At 45.6% G+C, this 18826-nt stretch overlaps 1 protein-coding gene across 3 annotated transcripts in view; it reads left to right on the top strand.

Annotated features, from left to right (window-relative positions):
• The window catches only part of HPCAL1 (hippocalcin like 1), a 117268-nt gene that overhangs the window by 84497 nt on the left and 13945 nt on the right, over positions 1–18826 (top strand). For all 3 annotated transcript variants that reach the window (XM_074988954.1, XM_074988955.1, XM_074988953.1), the window contains one exon: positions 17908–18310. In XM_074988954.1, the coding sequence (XP_074845055.1) occupies positions 17933–18310 (378 nt within the window). In that variant the 5' untranslated portion in view covers positions 17908–17932. The remainder of the gene's footprint in view (positions 1–17907; positions 18311–18826) is intronic.

Genomic DNA, 18826 nt, shown 5'->3' on the forward strand with positions numbered 1-18826 from the left:
TTCAAGATACACATAAAGGAGTTGAAGACTTGAATGCACCTGTTTTTCCCTCCTTTAGCTGATTGTCTGTAGGGCAGACACAAAACACACACAGAATGTTTCCTGTTTCTGACTTCTTTAGAGCAGGGGGTGAGGAAAGTGAGGGGCAGCCCCCATGGGGGTGGGGCATGAAATTTCCCAAGAGGGGCACAGCACAATCAGCTGCTGGGTCTCAGGCTCATTCATCTCATAAATGCTGAAATATGCTACTGTTATGATGTCTGTGTAGTCACATTTGTATACCAATTAATACAAGTTTTTACTTTGTTCATACTGTTTTGGCATGTGTCAGAGAAGGAGGGTCTTTTTCATATGGACATAACTGACATTTTCATTGGTTTGAACTACACTAGACCCATTGGCTGGGGCAGGGTTGGGCGGGGAGTGCTGCTAATTGCAGAAATGAAAAGTGGGGCCCAAAGTAAAAAGTTTGCTCACCCTGCTTTAGAGTACTCAGTGTGTGATGCAGCACAGAAAATCTAGTTGATGCACAATGTATTTCTAGTTTTGCCGGATCTCCTAGCATGGACGGGGGGTTATGTAGGGCTCCATGAATATTCACAGCTAGTAGCACTTTAAAGACTAACAAAATAATTTATTAGGTGAGCTTTTGTGGGACAGACCCACTTCTTCAGACCATAGCCAGACCAGAACAGACTCAATATTTAAGGCATAGAGAACCAAAAATAATAATCAAGGTGGACAAGTCAGGTAAAAAAAAAAAAAAGGTGAGCAAATCGGAGAGTATAGGAATCCGGGGGGGGTGTCAAGAATTAGCTTAAGCCAAATATGCAAAAGAGCCCCTATAGTGACCCAGAAAATTCCCATCCTGGTTCAAACCATGTGTTAGTGTGGAATTTGAATATAAAAGAGAATTCAGCAGCCTCTCTTTCAAGAGTGTTGTGAAAATTCCTCTTCAGTAAGACGCAAACTTAAGTCCGGACCATTCTGTTAATGACCTAAAAGTTTGCGTCTTACTGAAGAGGAATTTTCACAACAGTCTTGAAAGAGAGGCTGCTGAACTCTTTTATATTCAAATTCAACACATTAACACATGGTTTGAACCGGGATGGTAATTTTCTGGGTCATTATAGGGGCTCTTTTGCATACTTGGCTTTATCTAATTCTTGACACACACACACACCCCCGACCCCCTGTACGCTCTGATCTGCTCACCCTTTTTTTTCCCCCTGATTTGTCCACCTTGATTACTATTTTGGTTTTCTGTGCCTTTAAGTATTGAGTCTGTTCTGGTCTGGCTATGGTCCGAAGAAGTGGGTCTGTCCCACAAAAGCTCACCTAATAAATTATTTTGTTAGTCTTTTAAAGTGCTACTTGACTGCTTTTTTGTTTTGATAGTATATAGACTAGCACAGCTTTCTCTGTTAATATTCACAGCTAGATGCTCAGTTCCAGCAGTGTTCAGAGACCCAAGTGTCTCAGAGTTCGAAAGCTACTTCATGTGGAGCTGCAAAGGACCTGCAAATGATTAGTGCTTGAGGCAGCAGGCTCACAGCAGGTGATCCCTGGCTTCTCTCCCAGTGTGGCAGGAGGGAGGAAGATGTGGCATGGTTGGCAGCCCCTCTTTACCAGTCCCCCCAAGAATGACAAGGGAGGTGACAAGCAGACTTGCAGCTGACCACCTGAGCAGGCTTCTTGGGTGAGTGTCTTGCACAGGTCTGGCCTTAGAGAAAATGGCACCCTGGGCAGATTTGCATTTTGGTGCACCTGGCCCCTGTGGTCATGGTGCGCCCCCATTGCTTTTGGTCCTCCATAGACTTCCCAAATTCTCTCCCAACCCCTGCACCTCCCTCCCTGCACTGTTCCCTTTGCCCCTAATACCTGCACTTCCCTCCTGTGCTCCTACCCTCTGCATCTCCCTTCTGTGCCCTCTGCACTGTGCCCCTGCACCCTGTCTTGCACCTCCTGCACCCCCTTCTGCAACTGCATGGGGAAACTGATGCACCTGGACAAACCCACAAAGCAGCCAGCATTGCTGCTCGCTCCTTGTCGAGGATGAACCCCACTGTGACACTGCGTGTAGAGGGTGGGGGCCCACAAGAGACCTTAAAAATACCTCGCCTCTATAGGCATCTGCTGAAAGCTTCCCAAAGTCACGGATCCCCTAGCCCTGGGAAGTAGCTGCCACCATCCAAATGAGAAACACCCCCCCCCCCCCGCCTTTAAAACCCAGGAAGGACGCACTTGAGAGGCCTCCTTGTGGGACCACCCCAAACTCTTAATGCTTCCTCAGGAGAGAGCTTGAAAACAAAGAGGAAAGAACTAAGCTGTGATCTGAAAGATGACCTTTGAGTCTTAGGCACTGATCTACACAAACTCTCTTCTCTGGGACACAGGAGTCAAATCACTGCCTTTAAAGAAAAAAAGGTGATCTGTATACTTCATCTCAGTGCTTTTTTCCCCTAGGAAAAAGGGTACTGGAACTCAAGTCCCAAACAGCCCCCCTAACACCCCCCCAGCCCCAATTCACCACTAGGCTTTCAACCCCTGCCCTCCCCTGCAGCCTCAAACTGCCCCCAAGATTAACCCCCCTGCCCCCACTTTAAATGAATGCCCTCGCCTCCCCCCAGAGCCAGGCACCCCCAGTTCCCCCAACTGAATCCCCCCCCTTTCCCACAGCCAGGTACCATTCCCCCCACCCCCCATGAATGCTGGCAAGTTACTTGCATGCTGTCGCAGGGTCCTCTCCAACACAATCTGCGGCAGGCCTCCAGAGCTGGGCAAGCGCTGGGCTGGGCCTCTGGGACCATAGTGGGCCACGGGCACTGGGGCAGCAAGAGCCACGCAGCTCCCGGGTGGACCAAAGGACCACATGGCTCCCAGCTGGAGCTGCACATGCTCAGGGCAGGGGGAGGGGCACTCCAAGTGAGTGGCTCTACTGAGCTGCTTTTCACCACCCCCCGCTGCCCTGTTTGCAGCTGCATATGCTAGCCAATGGGGAGCAGAGCCCAGCCACCTTTCGAAATGGCAGCGCCACGAAGAAGGTGCTGGAACACCGTTGCACGGCATTCTAGCAGGAAGTAAGCGCTGCTGCATCTTTTGTTCTGTTACTGAAAGTGATAATGCACTTCCTTGCTAGGTGTGTTAGACCACCTTTAAAAATGGGGGGGAGGGGGGCGGTAAGATTAAAGCAGAGAGAGTTACTTCCCTGGGATCCCCTTTCAAAGTTGCAGCGTACAGGGGGTACATCAGCCAGCCTAAGAAGTCCAGCACCAAACCCAAAATAAACAGTAACCTGATCGTGTCTGATTAAACATTTCCTTTCTGCTTACATATCCCCGTGCCCAGATCTCCTTGGGGCCTGGATGTTTACTGCAGTCACTAAGCCTACTCACATTTTAAACATCTGTGTGTCTGTCTCAGTCTCCCCTCTGGCCGCACAGAAGAGAGACTCCTCAGCGGGTAAATGTTTCAGTTCAAGAAATCCCACCCCCGCCCCACCATTGGTACACTTGGCTGCTTGCTAAGAGAATCCACGCTCTCTGGGTTTAACCCTTTACAGGCATTTATTCATGTTACTCCTACACTAGACTGCTGCTCCTCCACCCCAAGCAGCCCTGGGGGTGCGCATTGAAAGGGAGAACACAGCTGCTGTTGCCGCAGCACAGCCCAGTTGGGGAAGCGACCTGAGTACAGGGAGCCATGGTGTTGAGTGTTAGAGGGTGGGGGAGAGGGATTGTTTCCAGTCCATGTTTACATTATTTTAAAACATATATCAATTTTCAAGGTGGTGGGGGAAGATTTGGAATAATTCTGGACACCACCAAAAATTACACAAACCTGCCACCCTGGTCTCCTAGATGCTGTTAGCACTGTGAGCAGAGTTCTTTCATTGACCCTGGTATCCAAAAATGCTAAGCCTTAAAGAGGCTTTGAGCTGACAGCTAAAGGACATCTGGCATGCACAGGATATAAACATGGTTATGATCTAAATTTAATAACTCATACTGTATATTTTTAAAAGTGAAGGTAAAATACACATTGATCCTTCTTTTTTTTTTTTTTTTTTTAATGTATGGTTACTTCTGTCCTGTGCTGATTTTTGGACATTTGAGAATTTCCAAAGGAAAATGAATTTGAAGGGATTATATTCCCTTTCTGTTTATTTTCCGGTCTATGTCGGGTGCCATTTGCTGTCCTGTATGATCACTTGACATGAAAATTTAAATTACACTGACATCTTAGATTTGTGTAATGTGAGAGGCATCTTGAAAGAAATCATCCCCCATGGTTTTCTTTTCTAATTTACTCAGCCCCAATCACCTTGGAAAATGACCTTATTTTAAAACATAATGTAGAGAGAGGTTTCCATTGTCATGTAATACCATATGAACTTGATTTTAATCCTTTTTAGTTTCACATATCTGCTAAAGGAGAACAGAATAAAAATTTAAATGCTTTTCAATTCCATTTAAAAAAAGTCAGGTTTTGATTTTTTTTTTTTTTTTTTTTTTTTTTTTTCCCCCTTTTTTAATTAAAACCTATGCTCTTACCTAATCTCTGCCCACCTGGATGACCACATTTTCCTGTGTTCCTTGAAATATTTGTTTTCTTTTTCATTGCACAAGGGAGTTTTTTTTACCCCTCGTACTCAAATGCTGTCTCTGAATGGCAAAGCATTGTAGAGGCTTGTCTGTATGACTTCTGGTTCTGTAATTCAAATGACAGAGCAGTGAGGGGACACTGGGAAGATTCAGGGAGACTTGCTTGGTAGCAAGCCAAGAATGGGTTGATGTTTTTGAAAAAGTGTTTATTTTGGTACAGTGACTGTCAGCGTTTGCTCTGTCATGAACTTCTGTCAACGTGATGGAATTTTGGTTTCATGCTGACGTAGGTGGCTGTTGAATAGCGCCTGACCACAGCGTGTGCTTAAAAATATTAGTCATGATATTCTGTCTTGTAGCAAGATCATTTGGAAGTGTGGTGGATTTCAGTTGAATACAGTGCTGATGGGTGCCGCCTGTTGCTAGACTTGCTGAGCTAATCTAGTGGAAACTCCTGTTGCCACTGAAGTCAATGGCAAAGCTCCCACTGCCTTCAGTAGGATCAGGACTCCCCACCCCATGAATTGGAAGGCTCATACATTGACTTAAGCACCCAATTGCAGTTCATTTATTCAAATCAAAGGAGCTATGTGTGACAAAAGGGTGCTCTCCAGATGCAGTCAAGTGCCAAGTCCAGGCCTGGGCCCATGAAAGCAGATTTTCAGGCGGGTTTGGGGCTTACATATTCATAAGTAATCAGCTTGCCCTTATACATTCTCAGCACTGAGTGTGATGCTTATGGCCAGTTTTTCACAACAGTTCAGCCCCTAAAGGGCAACCAACATGTGGAGGTTTTTTGGGCTTTTTTTGTTTTTTAAAATAAATAAAAGGCTGCTACATATTTTAGTGCCGAGAAGGGACTGGGGACTAAACTCTTTTGTAAGCTTCTGAACCTGGTCCCTGGATCCCAACTGCAGGTACAATATCACCTGCAGCCTCCCTGCCCCCAGGGGCTGTCAGACCCAGATGGAAGGGCTGGATCTCTGCACACAGCTGAGGCGCTGCACCGAAATTTTATGAAAGCTAGATGTTACCAAATTTAAATTTGGGGTCAAGGTTAAATTGACTATCCTGTTAAATAACTGCTCTGGCAGCAAAATTAAAGAGGTTTTACATGATCATACTAAGAACAACCAGATTTCTATAGCAACGTGTTTTGTATAGATCCTGTAGCCTACCTATTTCAGGCTGTTGCTTAGGCTAGTGGCGGTACACTGATAACAAAACCAGCTCTTTACCTAAGGTTTATTCTGTCAAATACCTATATACTTCCATGTCTCATTTGCCTTACCCTGATGCATAGGCCAACTCACTGACTCTTTGAGCAAAGCAAGTGGGGCGTGGGCCATATACTTGTCACTGTAATCCCACTTTGCAGCATGTTTGCTGCTTGGTGTTCATGGCTTTGGGTCAGTGAAGCCTTTCTGCATATTAGTCATGTAGCAGTGCCATTGGTCCAGAGATGTAATCTATGGAATCCTACCGTGCTGCCTGCAGTCAACCTTACCTTTACTCAGGTGTGGCCTGTAGAGACTACAGCGATGGGCCGTCTAGGCTAGTGAATGGGCTGCATGAGTGGCCCCTCATCTCAGTGGGTTACAAGATTGTCATAATCAAGACATTCTCCCAGCATAGGTTAGTTCTGCTAACTGCGCTTGTGCACCTGCCATTTCCAGGGTATGCTGATTGAACTGTAGCAGTGTTTTGATTGGACGCAGAGGGAGGTGCCTGGCTCTCACAGTCAATGTTGTGTGCAATCACTGAGCCGTGTGTGTGTGAGAGAGGAGAGAGAGACACTTCAGTAATACTAGTAGGAAAAAAATTATGTGGCTGAGAGCTGGCAGAGTTTGGCAATCCTGCTCATGGGTAATAGTAAACAAAATGTCTTGTGGGCTATAAATACAACCTGTGATGGGCCGCAGGTTCCAACAACTGCTAATGGCCCCTGTGTGCATTGCTGCTTCTCTGAAGAGTGGAGTACTGCTGTGATCAAGTCATAGGAGCCAGGATCTGAGCTGTATTTTGTATTGACTGCATTCTGCTCCATTTCATGCAAATCAAGTCAGTTCCTGCCAAGCTGCTAACAATGCCTTGAAAGCAAGGCTTGGTTTCCTTAGGGTAGTGTGTATTTCATTTGTGTGATATACTAATGTAATGTGCTGGATGAAGTAAGTGGGTTCCTGTGTCTGTCTAGCTGTTGCTCCATAAAGAGCGTCCTCTCTTGGCAGATAATTTAGTTCTTAAGCACAGGTAGTAATGGTTGGTGCTAAAGATCTAACTCTGCCAGCTGTGATATCTGTGCGTAGTAGGCCACTGATTTTTTGCACAGAGTTTTGTTTGTGGTTTAGGCAGAAGACACTTTCTATTAATTCTGGTATAAAAAGTGCAAAGCAGATGTGTGTTTTCCTTTGGACATCTTACAAAACCTTACTCTGCAGATGTTTAGCAGCTGGGAGCCATTTTTTCTTAGCAGTTACTTGCCCAAGGATGGTTCTTTTGGAAGGGGCTAAATAAAGAACAAGCTCCAATAAATAAATAAATAAATAAATAGTTTCATGTCATTGCCGCTTCTTGTTGGCCAGAAGTAAACAGTCAGGCTTTTTCCACATGGCGGTGGCACAGCATGTGCTCTTACAACAAGACTTTCCTAGCAGGAATGTGGTAGGAAGGAGTTGTGCTGCTGGTCCCTGTTCGTGCCTGGGATTGTAATGTTGTAGCAGCTCATTATGCAGAGAATAAATTTTTGCCCAAGATCCTGTCTTTTCTTTTATCACCCGCATTGAGTCTCTTCACACATGCGCAGGGGCGTGACAAGCCTTCTCTCACCGGTGGGGGGGGCGGCAGTCAAAGCATCCTATGAAGGCAGACAGTATAAGCCTTGCTGCTGCTTCCATCTTCTGCCAGCTGTAAATCAGCAGTCCTGGAGACTGTTCCCAAACGCAGCCTTTCTGTGCTGTCCACAAGGCCACTGCATGCCAAGTCCTCTTGTCCCCCCCCACCAACCCTGGCCCTCTGAGGGAGAAGGGAAGCAAAGGGTCGCTTGCCTAGGGTTCGGGAGATTTAAAAGGACCTGCCCGGATGGGATAGAAATCCTGTTTCCTGTCGCTCTGTACAGAGCGACATCCCTCATTGTGGCTGTAACAGATAAGCAGGGTACAGCAGTGCTCCAGCAGCCTAGGAACCATGGAGTTCGCTACCTCCTCTGGCTGCTCAGGACTTGTATTTAGATTGCAGATGAATCATGATTAGGCCTAGTTGATACTTCTGTTCTTTTCTTACTTCGTGTTTTCATTGAATGTTTTCCATATTAATTTCATTCCATAATGTATGCGTTTGAAAATACTGAATTTGGTGGGGGGGCGGGGGGGGGGATCCTTATCTCCTGTGCAGGCCCTCAATTCGTTTAACCTTTGTGCTGCAACTGGAATAAAAATTTAAATAGATCAAGCAATGCCACAATATGCACATAGTGAGTTCTTATTTGTTATCAGTAGGATAAAAAGTAGGGTCATAAACATTAGCCATCCCTTTTCGGGGAACCACTGACTCTTCTGACCTCTAGGGCCTGCAAATGCTGTTGGTGACTCTGCCCCCAACTAAAGTACCATTTCAGTTTTAAGAGAAGTGCATCTGATGTTCAGATTGGCATTTTAACTGCTTCTAAACAGAAATCTTGTTGACATAAGAACATCTTTTGCCTTGCAGACTCTCCTACACATCTAGTTTGTGTTGCTCATTTGCTGAGCATAGCTGAGGTCCCAAAGTCACAATGCAGCCTATTCAAAACCTTTGTTTTTGTACGTGCTTTTACTGAGTTACAAAGAGTGAGATTGGAATGAGGCGAGTTTTTTCCCTGCAGAATGGATGCTCTCAGATGCAAAGGTTATTTGTTACATCTCTGTGTGCAGTCTTTCCCTGGTGAAGAATACGTAGGCCAGGCATGTCAAACTCAAACCCTGCAGAGGGCCACACAAACGAAAACTGATAGTTTTCAGGGCCACCAAAGAAAATGTATTTCTATCTGAAAATTTGTAATTATTGACGACTATTATAGATTGTTTTAGGAATATTTTATGATTTTTTTTTCAGGTCTTATTTGAAGGTAATGCAATAATTTTAATTGAGAATTTAATAATATGAATTTTATTTTATAAATTTATTAATAGTTCATAAAATTTGATCTGTAGAATTGTTTGCTCATATATAATTTAAATTTAAATATAAATTTAAGGTGCTTTTTTAATTTTATGATACATAACTTGTTTTGGTGAAATAAAACAAGCGTGGACAGTGATTAATCAAATTTGTGAAGATTAGGGTTGAGAGAAATAGATCCCCCACCCCCACCCCTGGTGTTATGTTGCTAAGAGTGTACTTATGTCCGAACATTTCCATTGTGCAGGGTTTACTTTGTCCATCATTGTGACCAGGTTTGAATGATGGTTTTTCCTGATTTTATGTATTCCCTCTCACTTTTTGTACAGGGGGTGTACAACACAGTGAAACTCCTCCCCTGCCCCAAGAGCATCCTCCCCCTGTATGGAGGTTAGAGATTCACCTTTCCCCCCCACCCCTTTTCAGCGGGCCATAGAAGACATCACAGTCCAACATTTTTTTCCTGCCTAGAGGAAGCAGGGAGTGAGGAAAGGGGAACTGAGTGGGACTGGGTGGCACCCAGTAGGGGAAGGAGTGATGGGGGGAAGAGACCAGGTCAGGATCTCACTGCTTCTGTGGCTATTGTCTGAAGCCTGGAAAGGAGATTTCCTTTCAGTGCCACTGAAGGAGAAACTTTGCACTCCCCTCCCCCCTTACACCTCCTCACTTCCAGTTTATACTGCACTCCCCACCACCTGCCCCCCACTTTTTCTGCCCTTCCTTGGACATTTTGGGGTTTTCAATGCAATCCCCCCGTTACACTGTGTTCTCCCCCCATTTCAGACTCTTTGGAGCTTGTATTCTCCCCACTGCAGTGCAGCCCCCCAATGCACCAACCCCAGGCCCCTTGAGACTAGTACTGACTACCCTCCAGACCCCTTGTGGCTTTCATTGCCACCTACTCCCCCTGCCCCCAGTGCACCAGTCCCAGGCCCCTTCAGGCTTGCACTGCCCCCCCCGAATGCACTATCCCCTGGCCCTTTTGAGGCTTGCACTGCGCCCTAGAGCACTACCCCCAGACCCCATGAGGGGTACACTGCAACCCCCAAACTTCTTCCCCATATTACTCTGCCACGCGCTACTCGGCTGCCCCTTGTTCCACCCCACTTGGCTCCCTACCTGCCACTGCGTGAGGCAGGTGCCTCTCTGCCTGTGCCAAAGTGGGTTTCACCCCCTTGGCTCCTAGGGGCTTTAATACACATGCACCAGACGTGGATAGCCCAAGGAGACAGGATTGGTGTTTGTCCCGCCCCCTGCCGCTCATGCATGCCAGAAAAGGGTGGGTGACCGTGTGGGCTGAGCTTAGATGTTTTATTAACATCTAGTCATAGCCATGGGAAAAAAAAAATCAGTTGGGTGACACGGCAAAGAGTTTGACATGGCTGGTGTAGGCACATGTACGTAGAGGCATTTAATACATTTAATTCTGTTTAAGAATACTAAATCGGTGCTGAAGTAGGCGAGGAAACACCATGAGGAAATGTAACTCTCTAAGGACTTGGTCTTCCCTATGCTTTTTTTTTTTTTAATTCATTAGCACATCTTACCAGGAATTCAGCTCAAAGAGTTTGTCTCCCAAAGGGCTGAAGTGAAAGTAGTCAGTCCTCCTGGCTTATGGGTTGTGCATGTGGAGAGCGATTTTCTTTTTTTTTTAATTTTTTTTAATGTACAATAGGTAATGCTCAATTTAGTGCTGAAACCTAAAAGTGAACAGAACTAGCATTAGTACCTGAATTTTGTTCCAGAGAAAAGCCTTTGCTAGAAGCTGCGTGCTGCTGATTTGTCGTAGCTACACTGCCAAAGCCATGATGCTGTCACTTTTCACCGCAATGCTGGATTCTAATCACATATAAAGCTGGTAGATGCAAGGATGTCTGTTCCCACCCCCATCCCAGTAGATCCCCCCCTATATAATAGATGCACAATCCATTACAGAGCTGCCTCTTTACTTTCCTGTACCTTTTAAATTAAACCTCTGTCAAAAGCTGAACTTTCCTATCTTTCAAATCTGTTGAAATTTTTAAATCCTCCTTTAATTTGTTTAGAGTATTAATGTTCCTGATGGCGTTTCTTGTTTCGTTTCGTTCTAAATTTTTCCAGGAAAGATGGTTGACCAGCTTCTTAGTAGTTGGTTACTGTTTTGAGGGGCACACTGGTTTCTTAGCTGATCTGCCATCAAAGGATCTATGGGCAGTCTGAAGGCACATCTGTACTTACCAGGAGATACTCATTCAGGGTCCATCTTCTGGGGTTTGACAGGAGGCCCTGATACACCTCGTTTTCACAGGGAGTGATCTCCCTCTGTGTGGACTGACAGAAATTGATCTTTGATATGTTGATTCCAGCTATGTAATTGTTTGTTGTAAATGGATTTGCGTATCTAGATCAACTTTTAAGTCTAGTGTAGGTGTGGCCTAAATCTACCTTTTAAGACATCGTACATGCAAATACTAATATTTGAATGACTTCAAAGTCTTCAAATTGTGGATAAGTCAGTCAGCAGAGCAGTACAACATCCTGTTAAGCACAGCAACCTGAAACCAATTCTCATAGGTGGGGTGTAGGTTTTCATGAGTCTTGGTCCTCGCACACCTGTCACCTTTTTCAAACCTGAAAGACTCAGCAGCAATGTGTTTTCAACCAATGCTTGTGTACTGACTCCAGTGTATTATTTGAAATGTATAAATCATGTGGCTAAAGAGATTAATCATAAGGCTGCCTTAACCTTTCCATTTTGAGGGCCTACTACCTGTGATTTCCATTACTGATTATTATCCCAAGTGGTTCTGTGGCTAAAAAAGCTAGTGAGCCTCTGGAAACTGATTTGATGAAAGTATTTTAGAGCAATCGAATGAAGTGTCAGTTGGATGCCGGCAGCAGGGTTTCTTGTCATGATTAATGAGATATATGGGCATTTCATTTTACAGGAGCTACCTGAAACAAGTCTTATCTGAGAGCTATTTCTTTAGATGTGCTTTAATAAATTAACATTAATGTCACTTATTTAATTACTCTTAACAAATTGGTTACACAACTGCAGGTTTATATTTGGGTTTGGCACATTAAGAATCCATTTGCAAAGCTCGGACACTGAAGAATAATTGCATTTTAATGCATTGCATGTTACTTTCTTAAAATCTGAATTAAAAGATGGATTTGAAGTTAACCTGTGATTGGTTAAATGCAAAAGCCTGCTGGAGTATAAAGCTTTTGAAGTTCATATCAAATGAATTTCCTTCTAATAACAGTAAATCTCTCTCTTCTCTCACGATGAAGAAGCAGTGAGATTCCAGTAAAAGGAACAAGCACACGCTTTATTTTCTTTATTCTCTTTATTGTAAGTTTTTTGCATTTTTATTGCAGTAGCACCTAGACACATCCACTAGATCAAGACCCATTGCACCTGACGGCACACAACCATATCACTGCCCCAAGCAGAGGACGTGGAAAAAGTTTCTAGAGTAAAGTGCGGCTGTTAGTGGCAGGGAGAAGATGGGCTTTTTAAATACAAGTCACCTGTGTCTCTCTCTGGAAAACTAGTTGAGTACAAGTGCACACCACATGCATGTGCACAGACATCTCACATCTTGATTGTACTCAAGTATCCAGAAGAGAGGCACCCCCCCTCACTTTTACTCAAGTAACTTTTCCCATCTCTGGCAAGCAGCTCTTAAATTGATCTCCCTGCTAATAGTGTGTGTGTGTATACACTATAAACCCTCAAAATACATAGCTTTAGGTTGCACGTAACTCGCTTTAACGTGAATTAAGCACAACTTGAAGCTACTCTGTGGCTGTCAGCCTGCCTAGCTGCCCACAGCTGCGGGCAGGTAAACAAGCTAAGAGCCCCTTCTCCCTGCCTTCCCCCAACAATGTTGCTGTCAGGCTGACAGCCATGTGGCTGGGGGAAGGCGGGGGAAACAGCCAGAAAACTTAACCAGTCCTTGTGGGCTTTTCAGTTTCCCAGCTCTGCAAGGGAAGGGGGAGCCTGGCTGCCGTGTGGTTCCTAGCTCCCTGCCACTTATGGGACCTGGGAAACTGATCAACTCATGGCTGTTCTGTTTCCTGGGTCCCCCAAGCAGCGGGGAGATGGGAACCAGGGGGCAGCTTGGTTCCTGGCTCCTTGCTACTTTGGGAGCCAGGAAACTGATCAGCCTTGCTGAGCTGGTCCGTTTTCTGGCTCCTGCAAGCCCTGGGGAGCCGGGAACCAGGCAGCAGTCTGGTTCCCATCTCCCCATGAACTTGCATGAAAACTTGGGTTATGCAAGGGGTAGCAGGAACGCATCCCCTGCATAACTCTAGGGTTTACTGTAGTCCACTTATGAAGATAACTTGGGAGATTCTGATTACCACAGGCCAGGCATGAATCTCTGGTTGTTTGCGTGCCTGCATCCTGAAAGCTTCCCTGCCCAGCTGCTACTTTGGGTGTAAGAACCCCAGTGAGAGATTTTTGTCGTAAGAAGCTTATGTCCAAAGACCAGTTAATGTCAGGTGGATGACGTCACAGAGCCATGGCTGTCATGGTGTGGTCCCATCTGAGCTCCTTCCCAACTGTTTGATGTCCCCTTATGCAGCCCTTGTTGCCAATATCCCATTCAGTCAGGGGACTCTTTCCCCAATACAAGATCACCTTTTCTTCTCCTCCCCTCCTTACCTTTCACTCTCCAGCTCCATGGGGCGGGGGACATAGGAGGAACAGAAGGATGCTGAGGCCTAGCCTACCATCACCTTGAGTGACCCAGTTTTGGGACGGGGAGTAAAGAAGTTGTGGTCATGCCTGTTCCTCCTCCCCATATATGTGGGGTTATTCCTGGTTTAAGCCTCGTTTCTGCCCTTAAACAGCCTTTGCTGATCTCTGATGCTGATGGTGGTTTTTTGTTTTGTGGTTTGCTCCAGAGCCTGTTAAGAGGTGCTCCCACAGATCTCAGTAGATTTTGACCAAGGGGTAGTAACTCTTAAGAGGGGAGGAGGTTCTAGAAGGGAGAAGTAGCTATGGACTAGAAGGATGATATTAAACTAATTTGCTTCCTAAACATCACAGATTTTGTTCACTCCCTTTTCTTCAGAAGCTGTGACTCTCTCTTGAAATGCAGCCGAATTGAAAGTGTTCCCTGCCCTATACATACAGACTTGTTTGAGTATGAATACATGGAGCAGAGTGGATTTGAAATACAGATGGAGAGGAGGTACTGGTAGGTGCTCACTTAGTTAGCTAGAAAGCTGCCCTGTGCTTTCCAAATGGCTGCTGCTTTAGTGTCTGCCAGCTCAGTTTCAGCATTTTGGAGGCAAGTGGGGGATGTTTCAACGACAAAAGGCAAACTTCATGACTGAGTGACTAGAAATAAAGCTAGTGGGCTGGAATGTTTGTGGCTTCTGACAAAACAGAAGCAGCTAATGATATCAGCAGAGTTTTCCGTTGAACCTGATGTGTTTTATTAATGAGCAGCTGGTTGGTTTTTGTCTGTAAGCATTAAGCCGCAGAGCAGGATGTGGATTTTGTATTGCTGAGGCTGTGTGGAGAGTAAGTGAAATACAAATAAAATACAGTTACATTCAGAGGACTATCAATAAGTTATTTTTGTTGACCCTGCATTCTTTTTAGGTTTTGGTGCATGAAGTGACTTTCTGCTGCCTGTAAAGTGCTTGCCTGTTATCAGATGCTATATCTCGCTACATGTGTCCTGTCACATCTTGGTGTTCCGCTTGCCCTGTTTCTCAGCGTGGGTAGGGCAGCGGAGTGCATTTACTGCAGTGCGTTATCTGGTCAGCCTGTCAGCTTGTCATCACTGCATTCACTTTGCACTCATTTAGTGGTGTAAAGCCAGGTAGAATTAGGTCCCTAACTAAGCTTAGTATATTGATGCAGGAGTGTGCAAACCTGTAAGAGATTGTCAGCTTTTGCACATTAATGCACATTCTTGAACTCTTACTAATGTCTATACAAATAAGAGAAATGGGGCTGCACAGAACTTTGATTAGCAAAAGCTGATATTGCTGTCAAAGAAGAACCTCCTTTGTCTATTAAAGAGCTGGCATTATTTGGGCTTATCTACACTACAAATTGTCAGTGTGACTTATGTCACTCGGGAATGTGCATATGCCACATCACTGAGCAGTGTATATTGTACTGACCTGGGTAACAGTGTGGCCAGTGTTGTTTTCAGTGGGAGATCTTCTCCTGCCAACACACAATATATTATAACACATGGAAATACACACATCGCATCTCATAGAGGTGGAAGGGACCTTGGGTAGTCCAGTCCCCTGCCCTCTTGGCAGGGCCAAGCACCATCCTTTTTTTATTTTAAATCTGTTTTGCCTCAGATTCCTAAATGCCCCCCTCCCCTGCCATAGAACTCACAACCCTGGGTTTAGCAGGCCAATGCTCACACCACTGAACTATCCCTCCCGTGCCTTAACAAGATTATTGGCAAAGACATCTTTACCAGATGCCCTACGACAGCGCCACGTTAGCTCTTTTAATGTAGCCTCGCCCTTAGCCAGCATGCTGACAGGCTCTCTAGAATGTAACTAAACCCATCAAGCCTTGAGCTCCTCTATCTTCAGTCAGTGTTTTGATGTGGACGGGTAACAGAGCCTGAGGATGGTAAAAGGGGAAAACACGTACATAAGACTTTTTTATTTAAAAAAAAAAAAAGTGTATCCAGCACCTTTTCAGTTCATGAGCTCTTGTCTGTTAGAAATGAAAAGCTTCAGCTTGCTTGAGGTGTCTACAATGTACTGACATAAAACAGCGCCCAAAGCCATCCTAGCATGAAGGCTCCCTCTTGTCTAATGGGCTGAGGATGTCTGCCACGCTCACGCTTCTTGAACACCAGACAAATCCATGAGATTTTTGAGATGCCATTTCTCCCCTATTGGGAATATTACATTCTGAAGTACTGCGCCCTGTCATTGAATAAGCTTTTATAATAGCTGCAGTCTGATTGAAGGAGCTGGACCCTTGTAATTCTCCAAGCAGATGCTTTTGTCAGGCCTGTGCAATTGCCTCAGCCAGGTTGCAAACCAAGAAAGTATTTATTTTTAAAAAATGCCTTTGTATACATTCCTTGGAACATTCCAAATTAAAATGTGCTTAAAAAGTTGAATCACTCAGGCCTTTCCTTCACTTTAGGTGACCCCACTGCTGATGCTGCTGCCGTTTGAAGAGTGAAGGAGAGGTCCCCTGACTTGAACCTATTAAATGTGGGGGCTGCTTTCTGCCCAGACCTCTGTGTCACTTCTGTTCTCTGTCCCCTCCCCACTCCTCTCTCACTCTATCCTTTATATGCTCTTTGAACGCTGGGCTCCAGCAATGCAAAGCATTCCGAAGGGCCTTGACTTGGTTCCAGCTCTGCTGCAGACCCAAGGCTGGAGCCTTTGGTACTGATTGATGGTAGCAGTAAAGGAGGAAAGTATTGCTATAGGAGGGGATTTTCAAAGGCACTAGGATAGGTGTCTGCAACCAAAATAGCGAGAAGAGCCGTTTTTCCAAATTCAGTTACAAAATCAGTACTTGAGGAGCAGCAATGCACGTGAGTACGAGACAGTCCTTAATAAATAACATCAGACCGCACTTTTTGTCAACCCTATTTTAAGAACAGCATGCACAATGATTTGTATCTGTTAGAAAATTAAGCTACCCCAATCTCCAAGCTTTACCTACCTCAACCTGCAAACCCACCCCCCCCCAAGCTCCAGGTTTAACCCCTTCAGGCCCAAATGCACCTCTCCCCGACCCAGGTTTAACCCCTCTCAGGCCCAAATCTCCCCCAGCCCATCCCCAGGATTTACCTGCCTCAGTGTGTTGCCATTGCTTCTCAGCCCCCGCCTTTCCCCGGCCGCTGCCTCCTCACGGCTGCACAGCTCCAGCAGCGCAGGTGTGGCCACCCCTCCCCTAGCTCTCCTGCAGGCTTACTTCCCCCATCTGGAGCCCGGCTGCCACTTCTGGTGCTCCTCATCCTGCTGGCTTCCCTCCCACTGCAGCTGAGTGCTCTGCTGCGAGAGCCATGCATGGAGTTAGCACCGGCAGCGCTTGGAGCTGCAAGTGGCTTCTTAAAGAGGCACATGTGCCTGCCTCCAGAGCCACAGATTGCCAACCCCTGCACTAGGAGGAGACGGGCACTCATGCATGTTGACTTACAGTGAGAAGAAGGTGACCAACTGTCCTTTGCACCTTGGAAAGTTTTTCCCCCTTAGAAATCAGTCTTTAAATATGGACGTTTTTAAGCATTTTCTCTCCATTGATTCATTCCTTTGCTTGATCCTGACCCAACCCACTGCTAGAAGCCTGTCAGCTTGTGCAGGGCCATGCAGTCAAAGGCTAGAAAAGCACATTGCAAGCTGGGCTCAAGCATACCAAGCTGTGTTGCAGGGTAGGTGAGGGTAGAGCTGTGGGGAGAGGAACATGCCTGAGCAAGGGGATATGCACTGGGAATGTTAATGGTTAACCAGTAAGCCTCACCCTAAACCAGGCGTGTCCAACCTGCAGCCCGCGGGCTGCATGCAGCCCTGGACAGCTAGTAATGCGGGCCCACAAGATCGTAAACTTTTAACGTTATGTGGTTTATATACATTAACTGTATTTTGTACGCGGCCCAGGCAAGCCAAAATGTTGGACACCCATGCCCTAAACAGATGAAACTGGTTATGGTTAACCGATGGGGACTGGATGAGCTCTCTGTTCACCACTTAAATGCAACATTCAACCAGTTAACTAATTAAATGGGCTTGTACATCTCTAATATGCACCGGGTCACCCAAAACCACACATTCTTCCTCTTCTCCACCTCCCCTCCTCCCCCAAATCCCACAAGGGCAGCCTCAGCACCTGAGAGAGCTTTGAAACTGCGGAAGAGAGAGTGAAATCAGATATTTCTTTGACAGAGAAGGTTAATGAAATAGGTCAGCACTTTCTTGTTTAAAGCTATATGCAGATAGTTGGCCTTCACAGCTCAGTGCTCTGTGAAGTGGAACAGTACTGCCTGCTGGCTTGCTTCATCAGTTGATATGTTTATACTTATTGGATGTCCGTGTAGCGATACTCCTCTTTCCACTGTGGGACTTGTTTACAGTCCGTGAGCGTCGCAGATCACTCAGAGTTCAGTTGTGGCACTGAAGGTGATCCACTTGCTCTTGTGTCTTACAGCTCTTAGAGTCTAACCAAGAGCGGAATGGGGAAGCAGAACAGTAAGCTGCGACCTGAGGTACTCCAGGATCTCCGGGAGAATACCGAATTCACAGACCACGAGCTTCAGGAGTGGTACAAAGGCTTCCTGAAGGATTGCCCCACGGGCCATTTGACTGTTGAGGAATTCAAAAAGATATATGCAAATTTTTTCCCCTACGGTGATGCTTCGAAGTTTGCGGAGCATGTGTTCCGCACTTTTGATACCAACGGCGATGGGACGATTGACTTTAGGGAATTTATCATCGCGCTGAGCGTCACGTCTCGGGGAAAGCTCGAACAGAAGCTGAAGTGGGCGTTTAGCATGTATGATCTGGATGGCAATGGGTACATCAGTCGTGGCGAAATGCTTGAAATTGTGCAGGTGAGGAACGGTCTTATTCTTTTTTGTAAAATTTACCTTTGGAAAAAATTGCCATGGTACGTTAACATTGCTGTAAGCACTTGCCTGTTCAGCTATAGATTTCAGCTCTAGAGAGAGGTGCACCATCTTAGCCGTTCTGCAAGCTGCTCATACTTCAGTGGAGTTGCAGCAGGTGCATGGGTCTCGGAGGAGTTTTTCACTCTGTCATGCTAAATTGCAGTGCAGAAAACAGTTCCACCCACAGACTAAAACTGTGTAGAGTCTCTGAGGAGAAAAGAGCCTGAATCAAAGCCCCAGACACCTCGTTCCCCTTCTATCCACTCTCCCCCGGCCCAAACAAAAAAAATAGGTGTTCAAAATTGGTACCAGATCTGGATCCAAATTCTGAAAACAGTTGCAGGGGTTATAATGGATTGAACACTGATTCCAGGTATGAATACCATGTACACTGAAGTTCAAATTCTATTATTTGAGTCCTTTGCTTTTAAGGTGAAAGGCCCTTAAATGCCTTTCACC

Source organism: Carettochelys insculpta, chromosome 3 (assembly GCF_033958435.1).
Source record: "Carettochelys insculpta isolate YL-2023 chromosome 3, ASM3395843v1, whole genome shotgun sequence".
In the NCBI taxonomy this organism is placed as follows: domain Eukaryota; kingdom Metazoa; phylum Chordata; order Testudines; family Carettochelyidae; genus Carettochelys; species Carettochelys insculpta.